The sequence below is a fragment of the Theropithecus gelada genome, chromosome 1 (genome assembly GCF_003255815.1).
Source record: "Theropithecus gelada isolate Dixy chromosome 1, Tgel_1.0, whole genome shotgun sequence".
Taxonomy (NCBI): Eukaryota; Metazoa; Chordata; class Mammalia; order Primates; family Cercopithecidae; genus Theropithecus; species Theropithecus gelada.
Window position 1 is genome coordinate 104,612,567 of NC_037668.1, and position 21,179 is coordinate 104,633,745.

General features: G+C 36.3%; 1 protein-coding gene across 5 annotated transcripts in view; it reads left to right on the forward strand.

The window, feature by feature from the left end:
* The window catches only part of ST6GALNAC3 (ST6 N-acetylgalactosaminide alpha-2,6-sialyltransferase 3), a 574,051-nt gene extending 559,333 nt beyond the window's left edge, over positions 1-14,718 (forward strand). For 3 of the 5 annotated variants that reach the window (XM_025389524.1, XM_025389491.1, XM_025389518.1), the window contains 2 exons: positions 4,911-5,018; positions 6,081-14,718. In XM_025389524.1, coding sequence (XP_025245309.1) covers positions 4,911-5,018; positions 6,081-6,267 — 295 coding nt within the window. In that variant the 3' untranslated portion in view covers positions 6,268-14,718. The remainder of the gene's footprint in view (positions 1-4,910; positions 5,019-6,080) is intronic. The other 2 variants (XM_025389510.1, XM_025389540.1) reach the window with 1 other exon arrangement.
* Positions 14,719-21,179: the final 6,461 nt, after the last annotated feature.

Consider the following 21,179-nt stretch of genomic DNA (forward strand, 5'->3'; position numbering starts at 1 on the left):
CTGCCTCCTTAGGACCCAGATGAGTTTTGAACAGAGGGGAATCTGATAAAATGTATAAGAGAACTGCACAGGACAGCCACCCCGCAACAAAGAATTATCTTGTCCAAAATGTTAATAGTGCTGAGATTGAGAAACTCTAATCTAGAGAAAGCGCTACAATTTTTTGTCATCAAAGTATGAGTTTCTTGTGTTCAGAACCCAACTCATTGAGCTATTGGTATTCAATAATTAGCAGAGCACCCTGTGAATAGATAATAAATCCAACATATTCCAGTTCTCTTTTGAAAAGTAGCCATTTCCATTTCCACAGTTCCTCCCCTGAAATTATCTGAAAGGGAAATGTCACTCAGTTAGAAGGTTCCAGCTTGCCGGATAACAGGAGGAAAGTGCTTCACAATATCTTTCCAGAAATGAGAAGAGGACAGAGTGTACTCAGAAACAGAGGTGCAGGCAAATGAAGGTTACTGACAGCCAAAAACACTGAGACTGGTAAACATCATGATAGCTGGACAGACAAGGAATCCCTGTATCCATATGATGGCCTTTTGACATGAAGGAATAGGAGTAAACATCAAGGGTAAAGTAGCTTATATTTTATTGAAATAAACTAGATGAAAGATCATATCTTAAATGATATGTCTTCAAGCATGTGCTACATCAAGGTCTTGACGGCATCATTTTCCCAAGAGATGTGCCAGTAAATTTAAGTAGTTTCCAAGTTATAAGTATCTTGATTACCAAAGAGCAGCGGGATGCAGAGCCTGACCAGTAAAATCAAAGGATTGATGGCTTCCTCTTCACACTCCTGCCTTTATTTTCCCCTGCATGGCTCATTATTCTGCTGCATTAATTTAAGCTTTCCTATTGCACTGAATTAAGGGCTTAAATTCTCTTATCATCCCTGTGGGAATCTTGATTGTTTATTTGTGGATAAGAATAATTGTTTTTATTGATCCCCAAATGTGGAAGGTAAAAAAAAAATGCTATGGTTGATGGCCAGCTCATACATAGTGCTGCGTGCATGAGTGACAAATTATGAAACAGTACTTGGCCCCAGAGGATACCCTTTAAGAACTTTTAAGGCATTTGATAGTTATCATTTTGAGGCATTTGATAGTTATCACTAAGTCTTTCCAAGCTGGAAATCATAAACAATTTCACATACATCAGGCAAAGTCTTTTTGTTGTAGTTTTCATTGAAACTTAAAGGTCTAGTTGGGTGTAATTTATAACTTCTCATTTCTAGTATGTTCACACAGCAACCCAGTAGAGTTTGGAAATGGTGCAGCTACAAGACGTTCCAGAGCCAGTGTCATCAGGCCAGTGAGTTCCTCTAGGGACCTAGATTACTAGGCATTTATTTGAAAGAATTCCTGGATTCATCCAGAAGTTGTCATTATTCCACTGCAAGCATCACTATATGGACATTGACTTCAAATAGTTAGAGAAAAAAACTACTTTGCCAGCCCTAGCTTGTACTGTGGGTAGGAAACCCCACGCCATTTAACATCCCAAATATATCAGAGGCATCAGGGAAAGGAACTGCAACTGTCTAATTAAGTGCTATTTGTAGGACAGGGCACTTGGGCAGTATGAGCCTCCCCCATCTGAATCAAATGCAACACATCTTGTTTAAAGAGCTATTGAGCTAATTAGCATGGCCTGTCTACACAGAAATAAAACAAACCAGGTTAGGTCCTAAAGGAATCAAGGATCAGAAATGTGGTAAAGTTTCCTTATTAGGTGGTAAGAAGGAAAGATCTTTGACCAGATGCCAAACCCTGAAATTCTTGATCCTCTTTTCCTGTGGTAAAGAGAACACAGATATATAGAGAAGCCACTACGACCATTGCATCTTCTTTATTCTTTGAGGGCTCTGTTCTGAAAGCTTACTGTTGAACCTTCAGAAATGACTGTGTGGGCTGGACTGGAATGAGTCAGGAGAGCTTGTTTTGCAGAATAAGTGTCCATATGTCACAAAGAGGATCTTCCTCTTTTTCCTGGAGATATATTATCTTTGTCTTTGATAATTAACACATCTGTGAAGGGACCACATCAAAGGGAGGATGATTTTTCCTAATTATGATTTTTTTTTTTCGCACTGAAATTCACCTTTACCCTTAGCACTATGGTTCAGTTATGGCCTTGGCCTTGGTCAGCCATTGCAACACCTTCCATGAGTGGCAGTATAAAGGAGTTCTCCCCATGAAAGTTTTGTGACCATTGTTGCTACCATTGCAAGGTAAAAACTTTATACCCAGCTTATCTTTTTATATATATTGCATACATTTAGTATCATGCCTGTCACACAAGGGAGCACGAAATGTGATCTGACCAATTCACGTGTTTGCTCATTACAATATCCGATATGCATGGAGCATGGTACTGCACAATGGCTAAAACTTAATTACAGACTGTTGAGGGTGATGATCACAGAATCATTTGATTTTTAAATTAGAAGAAACCTTGGTTATGACTTAGTTCAACCATCTCATTTTAAACACAAGGAAAATAAGACCCAAAGAAGCTAAATAAGTGTCCAAAGCCTCATGTTTGAGTAGTGGCAGAGCTGCAATATCAAACCAGATATCCTCACTCCAATTCTGACTGCACTCTGTGTTGACTCTGAAACACATGGCTGTGCTTTGTTGCACTGTATTGTGATCAATTGTTTTAACATGTGTGCCTCCCTCACTAGACCATGTACTCGTAAGAAAATATTCATCACCAGGCTCCTAGCACAGTCAGTGGCACATAATAGGATCCCAATAAATGTTGGTTGAAAAAGCGAATAAATGAGTAAATACATGAGACTTGTTTTTTTCCTCATCATGTAGAAACAAACAAATGCCGTAACTTTTAGTGATCTCTACGAGTGCTTGGTCAGCGTAATAATGAAGAATAGACAATATAGGGAGTGGAAGGTAGAAAAAATAGTATGAAAAAGAAGAGAAAAAAAAAGAATACACAATTCCATAGGAATAATAACTAGACAAATTCAGTACATAGACAAAATGTTTAGATTCAATTTGGGAGCATTTTGTCAAGACTCGTGCCTCCTCTGATCTCTTCTCATTTTCAAATAAGGGCTTTTTAAGCAGATGGTGCTTTAAACAATTCCCATCATTGCTGCTCCTCCTCAGACCCCAGAATGCAGGATTGACTTCAGGTTAAGTTGTCTAAAAGGCAAAGTTGTTCGTTAGTGTATCTCACTTCCCTGAGATATGTCTTCCCACTCATTTTGCATCTATTGCTGCCCCATGTTGCTGCTTCTATCACAGAGGAAAGTGCACGTAACTCGCTGTCATCTGGTTTCTGGGATATTTTCCATACGTCAGAAGATACGAAGGAATGGCTACTTAAGCAGTGACATTTGAGACTCAGTGACAAGTATGCAGAGAGGAGGTATATGGGCTGAGTTTGTGTCTCCTTGTGAATCACCCAAAGTCAATGCAAGTAAAGGCTAAAAAATCCAATCATCTACCCCCACTGTGAGTTTGTGTTTTTCCTGAAATGCTGGCACGTTGTAAGTAATTTGACACTAAGTAGTGCCTGTTAAAAAGAAGCAGCAGCAGCAGCAGCAGCAAAGGATTCAAGGCTCCTAATTATAGCACACTGATGGCTTGGTGCTGGGGTGTGCATCAACAATATTGAGCAAGTACTGGCTGGAGGGCTGAATCCAGACAGCGGTTATCAGTATCTAAGTGTCAGTTTCAACTGGCTGTGCTCCTGTAGGCCAAAAAGTCTACATGGAAGGTAGACCATTTAATCTTTTTCAGAGGTGTTGCTACACAGCTGTCAAACAAATTGGGCTAGTCCAAATGCCCCGTGGAGAGAGTTTTAAGGAGATGGGCAGTCATCTGTTTTGAATGGATTGAGTCACATTGGCTAAAGACAAATATGGAGATCCAGTTTTCACTGAAAATTCCTTTGAACCATTTGGAACTTGGCAGATGCCCAATCAGCACTGCATCTAAGTACATCCCCACCCTCCCACTCAGTTCCTGCATTTCCCAGATCTTCTTTGAACATACCAACCATACTTCCATATTTGTGATTTTGTCCTTGCCCTTCCCTCTTCCTGAAATACCTTTTCCTCATGTGGTCCACATAGCTTCTTCCTCCTTGACCCTCCCCTCTGTCTTTTTCAGATCTTTGTTCCCATGATCAAAGAAGCCTTTCCTGGCCAACTTTTATAACATAGCTACCTCCAAATCCAATCCACTGGCCTTCGCAAAGACAGAAGCTTTGGTTGTTTTGATCGTTATTGTATCCCCAGCCTCCAGAACAATGATTACCATGTCGCTTGTTCAATGGAAATACAATGAAGTTGATAATGTAGGTCTTAAAAAGGAAAAGTCTTGTCTTATAATGCCTGGAAAACAGTTAAGGAAATCTTTTCAGATGCTTTCATTTCAAGTTAATCACATACACTGCATGTAAGTTACACTTAGAAACCCAAGCAGCCTTTAAGAAAGTAGTAATATGTCCAGGTAAGCAAGATAGCACTATTATCATTCGGTACCCATCCAGGCTCCAGGCAGCTTTAAGAGAACCTTTCCTCTGATAGACAGCACTAATTTGTGTCTTATGGAAAATTAAATAAATTATTTTTCACCTGAAGGGAGCAGGATTATTTGACTTCAGATATTTGCCATATGGCTTCTCTTGCACACAACATAGCTTTGAGGCTTAAGGTAGTAAGAGCAAGAGCATTCCTATAAATTATTCAGAGATAATTCAAAATAAGTGTGCATCTTTGACATATTGTCAAGTTTCTCAATGCTTTTTCCTGGTAACAAGTGCTATGTTTTTGATGAAATGTTGCTTGTTTCTCACACACCTTATTGTTCTGTGTGTGTGTTCTGTGTTTTGTCCTGTTTGTTATTGTTTGTTTTAATTTCCCTCAGAGTACAGTCTGGCTCGTATCTCAGCACAGGGTGGTTTACCTTCATTCTGGCCATGGACGCCTGTTATGGCATTCACGTCTACGGGATGATAAATGACACCTACTGCAAGTAAGATCACAGGAAATTATTTTTATGCAGCTCCAATTCTGAGATCTTGTCAAAATATCACAATTCATTTTAATACCATAAATCTAAGAAACAGATAAAGCAACAATTATTTCCCAGTGTTCTTTGCTGACATGACATTTTATTGTCAGTGCATCAAGTTGTGACTTCTAGGGGTGATAAAAAGAAAAATATTTACCAGTCTAATGTCAAGTGTCAGGAGGAACACTTTTCCCTTAATCAGTGGCATAGCAGGAACTTGTGGCTTGAAAATATAGAAGTTTAGTGGTTGTTTAATTTGCAAAAGCAAGTTTGTCATTTCTGCTGCTCTGATGGCTTGATGGATAGCTATCTACTCAATGGTTAGTTAGATTTGATCATGAACGAAAAAATGTCCTGAAGCCTCAGAGAAACTGACAGCTTAACAAGAATTCCTGGAAATTATACTTCACTAATAAGTGAGTAATCTGCCAGATCCTTATTTAAAATGAGTGTGTTTACCCACAGTATATCCTCGCTGGTGGGATAGTTTCTAATTAGATAATAAAACAAACCCTCCATGCTTCATCAGGATAATGAAATCTATTTCCCTACCAACAATTGGCACAATATAATTCACAGACTGTTTTAATCATAATGTCAAAATGGTAACTCTCAGCCACAATCATCATGGACAAATATTTCTTCCCTAACTATAAGCATAATGGAGCTCAGATGAACCCAATATCTTACTGTGAAAAATCACAGTTTCTTCAGGTTCTGCAAGAGGCTATCTGAAGTTTCTTCCATTACACACCATTTCTTTTTTTCAAAGAATAGCCATATGTTTGAATGTAATTGGCATGATATATAAATTTTATTTGATCTATTAAGCCACTAAGAACCTGGTACATCTTCCTAAAAGCTTTCATACATATAATAGCTTTTAACTGAGTTCATGGACAAGAATCATGTATGGGTTTGTGAGTAAATGCATTTACTGGGCACAGAATGGATTATTGTAAATGAGTGCTTCATTCTTCATCTCAATCTTTCCCTCCTTTTCTTTTCTTTTTTCTTTTCTAGGACAGAAGGGTATAGAAAAGTCCCCTACCATTACTATGAACAAGGAAGAGATGAGTGTGATGAATATTTTCTTCATGAACATGCCCCATATGGGGGTCATAGGTTTATCACTGAAAAGAAAGTGTTTGCTAAATGGGCCAAGAAGCACAGGATAATATTTACACATCCAAACTGGACATTGTCTTGATAATGGTTTTTCTGATCTTGCCACATCACTTAACGTGATCCCCATACTGCGACTGTGATGCTGATGATGCTAATGGAGATGATGGTAACGATAAAGACAACAACAATGATTATCAAGTTCCTGTACACTCTCAGATGTGGATGGTGACTCTGCTAGTAATTCAAACTCAGCATTTCATGGAGGATGGTTGTGCTCATGATGTTCTTTCTGGAGGTTCAACACTACATACCGCACTTTATAATTTAACTGGAATTGAGATGAAGGCCAGTGACATGACAACTGTGACCTAAGAAATGGGAAGATTATCCTTCAAGATAGCTGCCTAGAATTGTTCAACAGTGAGTAACTTCCAAAAGCCAAAAGAGTTTGGCCTCAGGAGGCAAGGTGACTGACTCAATGGCTTCTTGAATCTCAGCAGCTCCACCATCTTGAAGAATGATTGATTTTTCAAACACTGACCCAAGAACTGCTATCAGGGTGCAAGTATCTTACTAGTTAGCCTAAGGATGGGAAAATATCACTTCCTAATATGCCATCTTTCAACAGTATTTCCTACAGCTGAAGCCTCAGGCCATTGCCTAATTAACAATGAAGATTTCATGGACGTCCTACACTTCAGGATTACTTGACTATCCCAAACACATAAATCAAAATGGGCTAAGTAGCAAATCTTGATGAATTTCCACTCTTACCATCCATTCTTGCTACAGACAATATAACTAAACATGTGATTAGAATGACCTATATTAATGTTTAGTTATTTTTGGTTGAGTCCTAAATATTTCAGAAGGCTACTTAACATGTAAGATACCAACTTCAACACTGTAATAACATATACTGTGAAAGCATTCCTAAAACATAACCAAAGGGTTTACTAACTCTGCTTCAACATCCAACAACACAAAACCGTATGATTTTTAAAATCATGAAACAGAGAAAGCAAAGCATATTTTTACATCAATTTGTATCCTATCATACTTCATAATATATATTTGTATATTCAAATTGCTATTTTATAGGCCCAAGATGTGTTTCTCTAAACATTACATTCTCATTGCCAAGTGCCAACTGTTAGACATGGAGAGGAAATGATTCCTTATATTAAACCTGACCAGAGCTTTTGCCTTGTAGGATTTCATTTTTCCCATAGTGTGTCAGTTGTTATGCCACAATAACAACAATAATAATGACCTTAATGTCCAAGGTACTTTGTCATTTACAGTCCTTTAACATCTGTTATACCATGTGATGCCCCTGAACACCCCATTGGGCTATTGTCTGTGTATTCTGCTATCTCTTTAGCAGACGATCTGTAATTTGGTCATTGTTCTGTTATATTCCAGATTGCTCTACTTGCTAATATTTGTATAGAATAGAATTTATGTAAACTAGTAACCAGTTGATCTCTGTGCCAAATACATTATATCAGGATTACACAAAAAGTATCACAAAGGATGGTCTTGGCCATATGCTAGGACCCCTGTGAAAATAAGTAGTTTTAAGTAGTTTTTCTATATACATATATATACGTGTGATTCTATTTAGGGGGGGAAAGATGAAAAAGCAGGGACAACGGGAGGAAATGAAGGCAGAGAAATATAGTTTCCTGTCCTAGGGTTGAGACAATTCTATTTTTCATATACTCATTGCTCATTAAATATTAAAGGGATGATTTGTTGAGAGAGTAGCTGAGAGTTCAAAAACATCCTTGCAGAATGATTCAAAAGACAAAAGCCAGGCTCAACTTACAGAATGTTTTGGAGACTGGAAGTAATGATACATTTCACTTCAGAAGCACTTGTAGGTATTTACTAGTGCTAAGTATTATGGTGAGCTATCATTAAAATGTGCCGTCTTGGATAAAGGCCTTTTGCCTGCTGTCTTCTGCCATTTTGATACCTCAATATTCACACCCATAAAAATTACTAAGCCCCAGTTCTATCCTCGGAAGGAGTTGTTATTCTGTTGTTGTTCCCTTATGCAATTTTTAATTCTATGAATGTTAAGTATTTTTGAACTAATGATAGATAGAAATGCCTACTGAAAGAAAAATAAACAGAGACAAATGTTAAAATTGCCATATAGACTGTTTTTCCCCCTGTTGTTTCACCTTAAAATAAAAAGAAATCCTTGATTAATCAGAATGCCTTGGGACATGAACTTAATTTCTTTAGTTTTCTAATAAATGAAGGGCCAACTCTTATTTGTTTTAATCCCTGCTGATGAGAAACATTTGAAAACTTGCTTGCTCTCCTGCCTCGTTGTAGCTTTCTCTGATGAAGACTTTTGCAGTATATTGTATCCTTCACTCTATGGCGGAAGTTGTGTGTGGAATATGTAGACTCCAGTGTTTTCTTAGGAGGGGTGGAAAGGGGCTTTTTTTTTCTCCTCTCCTCTCCTCTCCTCTTTCTTTCCTTTCTTTTTGCATCTAAACTGCTACTCTACATTTTTTATTGTTGTTTTCTTTGTCTTTTTCTTTCTACAAACAGGAAACAAACAAACAAAAAAGCACAGGATTTTCTCAATTTGGAAACTCAATTGAATGATTTCCAGTATAATCAGCATTTTGATAGAATCTCACAACTTATTTTTCTCTGCTTTTATTTCCTGTTTTTCTTTGTTCCATCTTTCTAATTCTAGTGAAAATTCAAAGTCTAATTTCTCCCATGTTGAGAATAAATTTTTCATCTATGATTTACTGCTAGAGAAGAGCTTGGTAAGGGAGCAATTCAAGGAGACTATTTTGCCATGCAAATTTCTGATCAATTCCCATGGATTCTGGTGAAATGAAAGATATTCTATCCAACATTTAAACATTGAAAAATTTAACTGAACTTACTTATCACTGATGTGTATTTATCCCAGAAACTAATATGTGAAAAATAAAAATATTTCAATACTATCCGTGGCTCTAGGAAAATGAACTATAAAAATGGGTCACAATTTTTCTGAAATTGGCATGAAAACATTCAAGATAAAAATAATAGACTAAATATCATTTTCTATTCTGCATAATTCTATGAAAAAGCAAGGTAATTTTTAAAAAGTTTTAAAATGAATGTTTGAATCTTTTCCAATTTAACCAAGTGAGAAGTAGTAATGATTTACATTGTTATGATGATAATGTGAATAAGAAACCTTTTAGAGTATATGATTTTACATTGCTATCAAAGCTATCAAAGAAAATGCAATTGGGATTTGGAGGAATGTTTGTATATATGCACATAGAGTCCATTTGTGTGTGTGTGAACACACATATATATACATTATATACTTATAACTATATATAAAGGCATGTGTATAATCCTATATTCTTCACTGGTGCATGTGAATCATAGAAAACCCTATTTTAGACCTCATCTGAAATTTGTTGGGTTACATTTTGAATCCTGATGAAAAAAGCAAAAATCCAAATTAAATGGACTGATTGCTAAGAGTACATAAAATCATATTCAAAAGCTGGCCAGAAGAATAAAGCTAGAGAAGCTGCTAAATCTAGAAAACACAATTAGATGCCACAGTTGTCACAAATCAGACTTGTAAGTATAGCAATCTGTATTGTGGGTTCTGCCGATTGCAGGCTTAGCTAAAGTCACATTGAAAAACATTGCATCAAGCTTCATTCACACTGAAGTAAATGAACATTGGTCCTCCTATTCAAAAAGCCAGTCTTTAGCATAAGCAAAATCCAGATTTGCATGATTTTTATTATATAGCTAGAGAACTGTGACCACTGTGAAAAAGGAAATTTATATAAGGAGATTGCTCTTGGAGGATTTGGTATGAATCAGCTGAGGTAGGAACAAGAGTCTGAATTGGGGACCTGCTAACCTTCCAAGAAGTAAAAGACCATCAGAAGAGAAAGACTGTTACTTAGAAAAGAGACAGCACTAAAGTACTTCACCTGGTAGTGTTAATTGGATGTTAATTATGAGGTTGGTTTAATTTCAATAAGCGAGAAAATATAATCAGATGACTGATTTTAAAAAAGAACAAAAACAATGGGCCCATCTAGCCTTTAATGGGACATGTTAAATGCAAACAATAAATTATGTTATTCAGTGTCCGTTGTTTGCATGGCTTAGCACAACAAAGGATTTACAGTCTGGGGGCCAGGAGGGAAAAAATGCTTTTTTCTTAAAACAGCATATTTAAAAGACAAGACCTCATCATTTTAATCGTGTACATAGATTAGTGACTGAAGGAGCCAGTGCTAGCCTTTGTAAGTAGTGTAGACTTTTAGAGCTGAAAGAGATTTTAAAGACCAGCCAATTCAACTCCTACACCTTGGAGCTGAGGAAACAGACAGAGGTGAAGTGATTTGCCTGTAGTAATAAACTGGACTAATGGCAGTACTGAGACTCAAATTCTTGTCTCATGTTTTCTTCTCTAGTAATTTTTCCACTACACTTTTTAGACAGAAGAGTAGCTGGAAAAAAAAAAATGCCTAACTGATTTTACTAAAGAGTCTATTCATGGAATCCAAGGGCTCCAAATTGTATTAATTCTGCTCAGGATGAGCACACTGAAGTGGAGCAATATTTTCATAATTGAAGGAACATATCCCATTGATTGTCTACACTCTGTTCTCTCTGTTTGTTGCTATTGGTAAGGCTAGGCTATGTTCTGTTATCACAAAATTCTAGGACTTGTTTAAAGAACATAAAGTTGAGTTTCTTACTTTCTCTTTGTAATTGAGGATGAGCAAGCCATTGATACACCAAGAGCTGTTGAGTGTTGGAGGTTGCCTGGTGAAACTGGCAGGTCCTGTTGCTGACATTTCCCCAGAGCTAAAGTGTCCTCATATTCAAACCAACTCTGCTGCTCAAGTTAGTGAAATTATCCATCAGCACTAACACTACCCTTTGGGTTCATGCTCATCCCTGCTCTATATGTGACCTTTGAACCTAGATACCCTTCTGGAAGGTGAATGAAAGCCCCAAATGTCCCTCAAGACTTAGTCTGCATAAAGCATTGAAAAGGATTTTTTTTTTTCTCTACAGTACATTTATATGATACTGTTAGAAGTGAAGAATTTTGAAACTACATACAATGGCCTCTGAAAATGGTTCCTGTGGCTCAGAAATGGTATATTGTTCTGTTGCTTGTTTTTGCTGAACTGTAGAGAAAACACCAGAGTAAAATTCCATGTAAATTGCTAAGGCATCGAATCAGAACTGTCCTTGGGCATTGTAACAGTGCAGAAAATCTCATTCAGTTTTTTTCTTTTTTTTAGTTAACTACTTTTTTGTTTCCTTTCAGAATAGGCACTTTTATTTTTTTTTTTTGAGTAGAAAAGCTCTTCTTTCTCCACAGATACGTCTCTTTTTGTTCACACCTTGGATTCTTCAGAAAATAGAAGCTCACTTCCTTCCATAAAGGTGAAGAACATCTTGATGAATAAACAGTCAACTACCAAGTTCACATATTTACCTATGTAGTGAGAGCTGTTTCTAAGAAACTTCAAAGGGATCAAAATGAGGCAATTTTATAGCTTTTTGTTACCTAATCTACAAAGTACTAATTTCCTTGTGTTTAGCTTTGTTGTCACTGTTACTGAGTAAATACCCATTTCTGTTACATACGGAACATTTTTTGCTTCACTCATTTTCCTGAGTTCCCATGATTTTTTTCTGTAGTTTCTCATTCATTTTAAAACCTGTAATCTTCATCTATTTTTAGAAGAAACTGTAAATGCACAGTTGTACATTTGTTGAGAGTTTTTATGACATTATAGTGCTTTATTTATAAGCATTGTGTCTTAGAATAAAGCTTACAAAATGGCAAAGGGCTATTGGCATATTTCAGTTTGTTTTACAACAGGACAAGTAAGGATATGTTAACAAAGCCAGAGGAAAAAGGGGGTATGGGATTTTTAATATAGTTGATATCCAAGTCAGAAACATATCCAGGATACTACTACAAACAATAACGAGATAAAATGTTAGTCTGCCTCTGGAATTTGTTTTGTCCATATTAACTGTCTGATGCTGACATATATTTCTTTTTTTGCTATGCCAGACATATTAACAGAGTTGAGTTAGCACATAAGCTGCATAAAACAAAGAAATCTTCCTTCGTTCCTCCCTTCCTTCCCTATTCCTTACTTTCCTCCCCACTCTTCTCTTATTTTCTTTCCACAAAACTCAACACTCTTGCAGTTGAATGTCAAATTTGGATAATTTTTCTTTTAACAAATCAGCTTATCGTTATCTATCCAACTCTATAAGAGATCCATATTTGGAAATGATCTCAAAATGAGAGTCATCTTTGGAAATAATGACTTCCAATAACTTATATGCCAGGCTTATTGAAGGGCTGTATATCTCATTCAGTTTCCCCAATACTTTATGAGGTACATAATGTTACCATCACCATCTCACATATAAGGAAATTGAAGCACTAGCGAGATTAAATAGCTTGCCCATGGTCACACAGCTTTTGATGAAATGAGATTGGAACCAAAGCAGTTTGGCCCAGAGTCCATACCCATTTGGGGAAGGCTAATAAATGTAACCAATAACACCCCAAATTTCAGTAGCTTAAGAGAATAAGATTTGTTTCTCTCTTGAACATAAATTCTACATAGATGCTCCTCTCCAACCAGCTTGTTTCCAAGGGTGACTCAGATACAAAGACACTTTCCATCATGTGGCTTTGCCCTCCTCCAGGTCCTTTGAGTCCTCTCTGTTTGGCCTACTAAAAAGGAAAGAGCAAAAGGGAGCTTGTGCTGGAAGGTTTTTATGGGCAAGTCTGGAAGTGATGTATATCACTCCACCCACATTCTATTGGCCAGCCTTGCTCACGTGGCTTGGTATGCGCAATGCTGTCTAAATGTGTAGGAAAAGAATTTGATGAACATGTAACTGTTTCTGCCAGATATTCTTAGTCATGATGACACAATAGCTGAAAAAGAAAACACTGAGTTTTGTGCAGCTCTATGGGTGAGTTGTTTTGATAATCCTTGTTCAAGCACTAGAAACACTTCAGAAAAAAATTTTTGTATATGGATATTAGTACCCACACCAGAACAGGAATAAAATAAGGAACAATATATTGCTCCAGGTTGTATTATACCAGGAAGAGAGAATATGGTTTCTTTTGCTCAAGGAAGCAAGAGAGAAACTGGTACACAAGAAACACTTTTAAGTGACTGAACTCTACCCACAATAGAAGTAATGTGACTTTTAGAGTCTTAGTGATCCGTGGTTAAAGTAGGATAGATGCGCCCTCACCTCTGATCAACCCCTTGTTTTTGTGCCTATTTCCCTTGCAAGATGCCACAGAGATTCACCTTTTTTTCAGCTGTCTTTTGGTCTTCAGGTCTATGCAGCACTGTGATATTTTTTACTGCAGAAAATATAATTGCTATTTCTTGAATCGTAAATTTAGGAATTTCTCTCATTCATCTTTTTTATTTGTTAACATTGACATACGAACTTAATAAAGGTACTTACATGCCTTAAAAAGACTAGACACACCACAACATCACAGGGCATATTTCTATAAAGAGAGGACCTTACATGCATTCTCTCCCTCACTCTTCTTCACTTCCCGAGACTTTCTACTCTTTGACATCATTTTCTTTAAGCTATCTAGGAATCCTTTTCCCTTAACACTAACAGAATTTTGCATCCTAGAGGGTTTTTTTTTTTTTTTTTTTTTTTTTTTTGCCTAATAGGAAACTATTTGCTATCTTGGGGAAAGTACTTTGCATGCTAGCATATAAATTTTCTTAGTTTGTCCATTGAGGGAGATTAGCTGGGACTCTAAAAGCAATATAATTAGAGAAGAGAATCTGCCAATGTTTACCTTCTTTCAGATTAATGAGAAATTTCTTTTAAGGACAAGAAACTTTACTGTCTAGTTGGTAAATGACATAGGTTTGAATCTCTTTCTAAGAGTTGTAATTGATGATAATAATATTCTGTGGTGCTTTACAAGGATAAATTGTTTAGTTTAATCAGAGTGGTGGCTCTCACTGTCCATAAGTCCATGGGCAAACGTCTTGACTAATACAATCATGGAGTATACACCAGCAGAACCTTACACCATGCATTGTTGAGAGTTCTTGCTCTATATTTGATAACACTTTTCAAATATGCCATTTTCCATGATTACAAAATTGCTTAATCTTTCGAAATAATTTTCCTACAAATGTCTAAATTTCTCCAGAAGTAGAACATATACAATCAGATTTACTTGGAATGATCTTCCTTAGTCAGTGGTGTTTTCCTTCAAATTAAAATGGTTTGGACAACACATCTTTTGGTGATGCTGGTTATGATGACTTTCCTTCCTAGTAAAAATAAAAATAAAAAAAGGGGTGAGGGGAAATACTCCACAATCTTTGATGGATAAAAGGGCATTAATGTTGGATGAGGACACTAATGTCACGCAAATGTATCAGTGAAATATGCACAACTGTGCCTGGCTGTTCAATAAGGAACAGAAAAAAATTAAAACTTTCAACAGCACGACATATGGACTCAATAAAACCAAATGAAATTTGATAGGAACAAATGTAAAGCCAAACAAAAAGGCTTTTAGGTTCAGAAAATACAGGAGCATGACTTTATAACAGTAGTCATGGAAAATATTTGGAGGTATAGAACACTGTAATAGAAGATATAGCAATGAAAAGGTCACTAGGACCCTGATACATACACAAAGAGTCTAAGAACAAAACAGCAAGGTTCAGGACTGGAAGTGTTTTTAAAACTTGTTTTTTGTTTTCGTTTTTGAGATGGAGTCTCATTCTGTGGCCCAGGCTGGAGTGCAATGGTGCAATCTCAGCTCACTGCAACCTCTGCCTCCCGGATTTAAGCAATTCTCCTGCCTCAGCCTCCCGTCTACCTGGAATTACAGGTGTGCCCCACCATGCCCAGCTAAGTTTTGTATTTTTGTAGAGATGGGGTTTCACCACGTTGGCCAGACTGCTCTTGAACTCCTGTCCTCAAGTGATACACCCACCTCACCCTCCCAAAGTGTTGGGATTACAGACCTGAGCCACCACGCCCAGCAAAACTTATTTTTATTCAATGTCTGATTGGACAGGTAATATATTTTCATTGTCAGAAACATTGAAGACAGAAAGGTATGATACCTATTATTGCACTTCCCAGGGTTCATTCAGTATTTTTCTATAGATATTATTGATAAAAATATATATATAATGGTGTTTTATAGCCTGCTGTGTCTTATTAATAAGGAATTACAAGCATTTTCTCAAAGTCATTAAAGTATCCTAATATTCAGTAGCTACATTGTGCCCTAAGCTATTTAAAGATTTCCCCCAGTCACTTTTCTTTTTATGCTAAACAGTTTTGTTAATGAATTTTTGAACATTTCTCTGATTATTTTTTTTTATTGCATCAGCATACAGTGGTGCCTGCTTCCCTGAACCCTTGCCAAAAATGATGGGATTCTTCAACCTTGCCGACTTTATGTATGCAAAACAAGGTTATCTTCTTTTAATTAGCATTTAATTGATTACTATGGAAATTTAAAATTTTGCATATTTATAGGAAACTAACGTGTCTTCTTACACGAATAAGCTCTTCCTATACTTTATCCATTCTTCTACTGCAGTAGAAGTCACCACAATATAAAGAAACCGACAATTGAGAATTCTTTCAAAAAAGAGGAAACAGGTTGAGATCAACCATGATCATGTGGAAACTAGAAATTATATCACACCAGGAGTTGGAAACCCTTAGCCAGATTAATAGACTGTTTTAGAGAGAACAAAATTCAAATACTTAAAAGGCATCAATGCAGGTGCAAAATTAAAGTCTATGATTCTATTGGACATAATAGAGCCAATGAGTAAGATTTCAGACTTTATCTCAGGAGAGCATTTAGAAGAGTCTAAAATTAGAGTGTGGATTTTTAGGATGAATGAAATTGTGTTAAGTATTTGCAGATAGATCACCTCACTTTTCAATAATTCGTGTGTTTATGTAGCTAGTTGAACTCAGTGACCACCTAGGTCCCTTCCAAAGTACACGTTCTATGAAATAGGATGCAACTTTTATGCACCAAAGCCCGGTTTCACACTGAAACTCTGAAAAAAATAACACACTAAAATGTTTACCCTTGTCTTAGCAGCAGCATATTCAGAAGCCATCTCTTAAAAAAGGTTATTTCTGATGATGACAAATTTCACCTAGTTCATATTCAGAACTGGTTCCCAAGTTCTGGAAGTGCATTCAATTAACGGTGGGTATAAGGACACACACACATACACTCCTCTCCTTGACAACCTCCCCCCACCGGTCCCCAGCTCTACTACTGCCAATCACTGATTTCATTGTCATAATGCCTCACAAAAAGGTGTAAGTTCCTTTGCTTCACAGTGTGAAAAATTCATTCACATTTCATACATCCATATTTTTATATACTTGCTATGTGATATGTATTTGAAATGTAATGACTCAAGAAAATTACATTTAGTATTATAGCATTTCTCATGTTGGTAATTTATGATAATGGATGTCACTGTAGATTTAAGAGTCATTTATATTGTCCACCTTTTCCTATTTCTGCTAGATTAAATAAATTCTTCATATCGAATTTTGTTGCATTTTTCAGTTTTCTTGTCTGTACCATTCACTTTCAGTATATTTATAACCCTTTTATCTGGTCTTTGTAGTTTCAAAATGATGCCTTGGATATTTTAAGTTTAGAGCAATCAATGTCCTTTTCAAATTGCCCTCTTAAGATTTTTGTAAAATAATATTCTCCATAATACAACTTTAAATTACCTACCTTTTCCTTTACTAGACTTAATCCAAGAAGGCTAATTGAACATTAAGCATTTTAATCATCCCACACTGTCAAACCTGTCTTCTCATTACTGAGAATTGGATAGTTCATGGGCTTAATTGTGTTCCTGGCAACGTAACTAGAATGAAAGGTTGATAATATGATTTGTATATATGTAAGGACTTAGTCCTGGTCTTTATTGATATCTATGCAAAAATATAATCTCAACAAATATACATTAAATATAATCAAATTCATGGTACTTCATTAAAGCTTCGGAGGATACAGAGATGAGTAGAATGCAGTATTTATATTTATGGAGTTTACTAAAGAATTTTTTAGAAAAACAAAATTTCCAAATAACCACAAGATGATTCAGAACAAGTTAATGGCCACAAAAGTGATGCAAACAAAAAATGTTAAATGTAATACAGAAGCATAAGAAGTACAAGGACACAATAATTCAGATATTAAAATTGTCATTGCATTATATGTGCAAGTAGTGTTCAAATGTACCTATACGGTGATTTAGACTCCCAGGATGACACAATGCACGCTGGATTTCAGGAAGTGCATTTTGAACTGCTATTAGTAATGGCTTATAGAAATGGTTAATACAGAAGACAGTGCCAAGACATAAAGATGCTTTTATCTAACACAACATGAGGATCCCTGACAGCAGTGTCTTGTAGAAGAGCAATATTTGTTTGAAAATATAGGGCTTATTTTTGACAAATGAAATAAGAACTTTCATAGTATGGTAAAATGCTGAGAATTCTCCTATCTTCTCTGGAATCTGCTAGGGGGCTACAGGGTTCAGACAAAGCTCTAGCACTATTTTTAAATGTATTCATTGAACAAATAGCACCTTTCAAAGACATTTTAAAGTGAGCTGTGAATTCAAATAGCATATGATGTGAAACCAATGTAGGTGTAAATATGGATCCATTTTATCCCTTTTATCCATGTAGATCAATTAGTCTTGTATTATTATTCTTGATATGCATTCCCTCTCAGCTTTAGGAGTTACCATGAATGTGAATTACCCTGATTATGGTTTTTCTCATGACAATTTCATGTATACTTACCTAGAGTGCTTGAATGAAAATTTTCTAATGTAATGACAGCTATATGCATCTAATTGGAGACTTCAGCAGGGCCAAGAAACAGACTGTGAAAGCAAAAATCATAATATGCATCTGTCCCAACTTTTACCTGTCATCCAGAGAAAATGTAACAGAGGAACCACACTCTTTTATTTTATTACATAGATTGCATGTTCTAAATAATCTAGTTATGTCTTCCTGGAAGTTATCTATTAGGTCCCAGAAAAAAAAATTATGGTCTTACATAGTAGAGATTTACTCTAGGTAGGCAATAAGAGTAAAGGAAGAAAAGATGGCTAGTTGCAAGGTCATAAAGCAATACTCTTCCGTGTCTCTTTTCAATTTCTGCTGAAGTCTACTATTCGTTCCTAATGAGTCTCCTTCTCTATATATTAGCTGAATTGCTCATGTAGGTGATCTCATGAGCTCTGGTCATTTCTGTAACCTGAAGTCCAGAAATAGATCCATATTTGATAGATTTTTATGTTAACTGATTTTTTATAGAAATAATAAAATAATTCATTGGGAAAAACAGTCTTTTGACACGTGTTGCTGGAAAAAACTGGAATCTGTTTGAAAAGAAAAATGAAAAATTAATGTGAAATGGATAATTTACCTAAACAGAAAAGATGAACCTATAAGAAAACAAAGGATAAAATCTTCATAATTTGGGTTAGGCAAAGATTTCCTAGGACACAAAAAGGAAAAATCATGAAAGAAAACTATTAATAAATGAGATTTTATCAAATTTTTAAAATCCTTTTTGAAAGAGACTATTAGGAAAATGATAAGGCCAGCCACAGACTAGGAAAAATTTGTGATATGCATAGGAGAGGAAGGACTCATATGGGATAGATAGATAGATAGATAGATAGATAGATAGATGGATAGATAGATAGATAGATAGATAGATAAACAGACAGATATTAAAACTCAATAATTAGAAGACAAACACCTGAATTAAAAGTGCACAAAAAATTTGAACAGACACTTCACAAGACAAGATGCACAAATAGCTAATAAGCACATGAAAAGATACTCAACACCAGAGTGAACAGGAAGTACAAATTAGAACTGAACATTCTTCTAGGTATAAGGGATTCACTGCCAAAACATTCCAACATAGTTCCTGCTTTTGTGGAGTTCGCAGTGTAATGAGAGATACAATTAAATAGGCATTTCTAAACAATGGAATAAGTGCTAGGATGGGAGAAATACAAGTGTTTGGGGGATATTGTCTGTTGGAGGAAGTCTTAACATAGACAAGAGGTTGAGTAGTCAGGCAACCCAAGTTCACTGGGTAGGCACACAACTCGAGATTGCTAAAATAGGCTTCCTTGGCAAAGTTAATTTAAACTGATATCAGCATAATGAGTGGAAATGAATACAGCAAAAGGGATGTGAAAAAGGCCAAGCATGGACAAAGAATAGAATAATAGAGGGAGTTACAATAAAGAAAGAAAACATGACAACTTCCAGAATTTGAAAGAAGTTTAGTATGACTGGTTGGAGGATGATATAGTTTGGATGGCCCCTCTAGATCTCATGATGAAATACAATCTCAGTGTTGGAGGTGGGGACTGGTGGGAGATGTTTTGGACCTGGGGGCAGATCCCTCATGGCCTGGTGCTGCCCTCACAATAGCAACTGAGTTCTCATGAGACCTGGCTGTTTAAGTGTGTGGCACCTTCCCCTCTCCCGCCAACTCTCTCTCTTGCTCTTACTCTGGACATGTGACATGAGTGCTCCTGCTTCACCTTCCACCAGGAGTAAAAGCTCCCTGAGGCCTCCACAGAAGCTGAACAGATGCTGTCACCATGCTTCCTGTACAACCTGCAGAACTGAGCCAATTAAACCTCTTTTCTTCATAAATTACCCAGTCTCAGGTAATTTTTATGGCAATGCAAAAATGGGCTAACAGAGGAAAACCACTGAGGTGAGAGGTGGAAGGTGGTGGTTAGAGATAAATAAGCAATTTAAATCTGAGGTCAGATCACCCAAGTCTTACAGGCTGTAATATGGAGTTTTAACTTTATTATAAGAGCAGTAGAGCAAAAGTATGGAAAGGTTTTAAACAAAGGAGTATTATATTTGATTGCTGCTTAGAAGGAACATAGAAAAAGGAAAGGAACTAAGGACAATTCATATGTTTTTGGCTTGAATTGCTGGGCAGACATTGCTACTACTATCTGATAGAGAAAATATAGTAGAAGAAACAGTTGGAGATTAGTTAATTTTTAGACATAGTTTGAAGCACTCATAGGACATTGATTTACTTATAAAGCACAAAAAATAGGTTTATCTTAAACATTTAAACTTGGAGTCATCTACATAACGGAGAATAGGATATGATAAGTGGTATGATAGAAATATGTAAAGAAATGCCATAAAACCACAAAAGAAAAAGTAGCCATCTTTATTAGTTGTCTATTGCTGTGTAATAAACTATCATAGATTTAGCAGCTTAAAATTATGTATTCATTATACCACAGTTTCTACAAGTCAGGAATACAGATATGGTTTATATGGGTTCTCTTCTTTGGGGTCTCTCACAAAGTTGCAAAGTGTCAACCAGGGCTGACATTTCATCTGAAAGCTCAATCATGGAAGGATTCACTTTTGAGCACATGTGCTTTCAGCCACATTCAGTTCCTTGATGGCTGTTAGCTGGAGGCTGTGATTAGTTCTTTGCTATGTGGGCCTCTCTGTTGGGGCAGCTCAAAATATAGCACCTGGCTTTATCAAAGTCACCAAAGAAGAGGATACTCCAGCAAGATAAAAATTACAACCTCTCATAATCTAATCATGGACATGACATCCCTTCAATGTTTATTTATTTTATGAGTCAGAGCCAAGTTCTTCAAGGGGAGAGAATTACACAAGGCCAGAAGTCAGGATAGTTGGAGGGGGGGATATCCCATAAGCTACCTATCTCTCTTAGTCTGTTTTCTCTGGCTATAACAGAATACACAAAACTGGGTCGATTTATAAAGAATAGAAGTTTATTTCACTTATAGTTTTGGAGGTTGGGAAATCCAA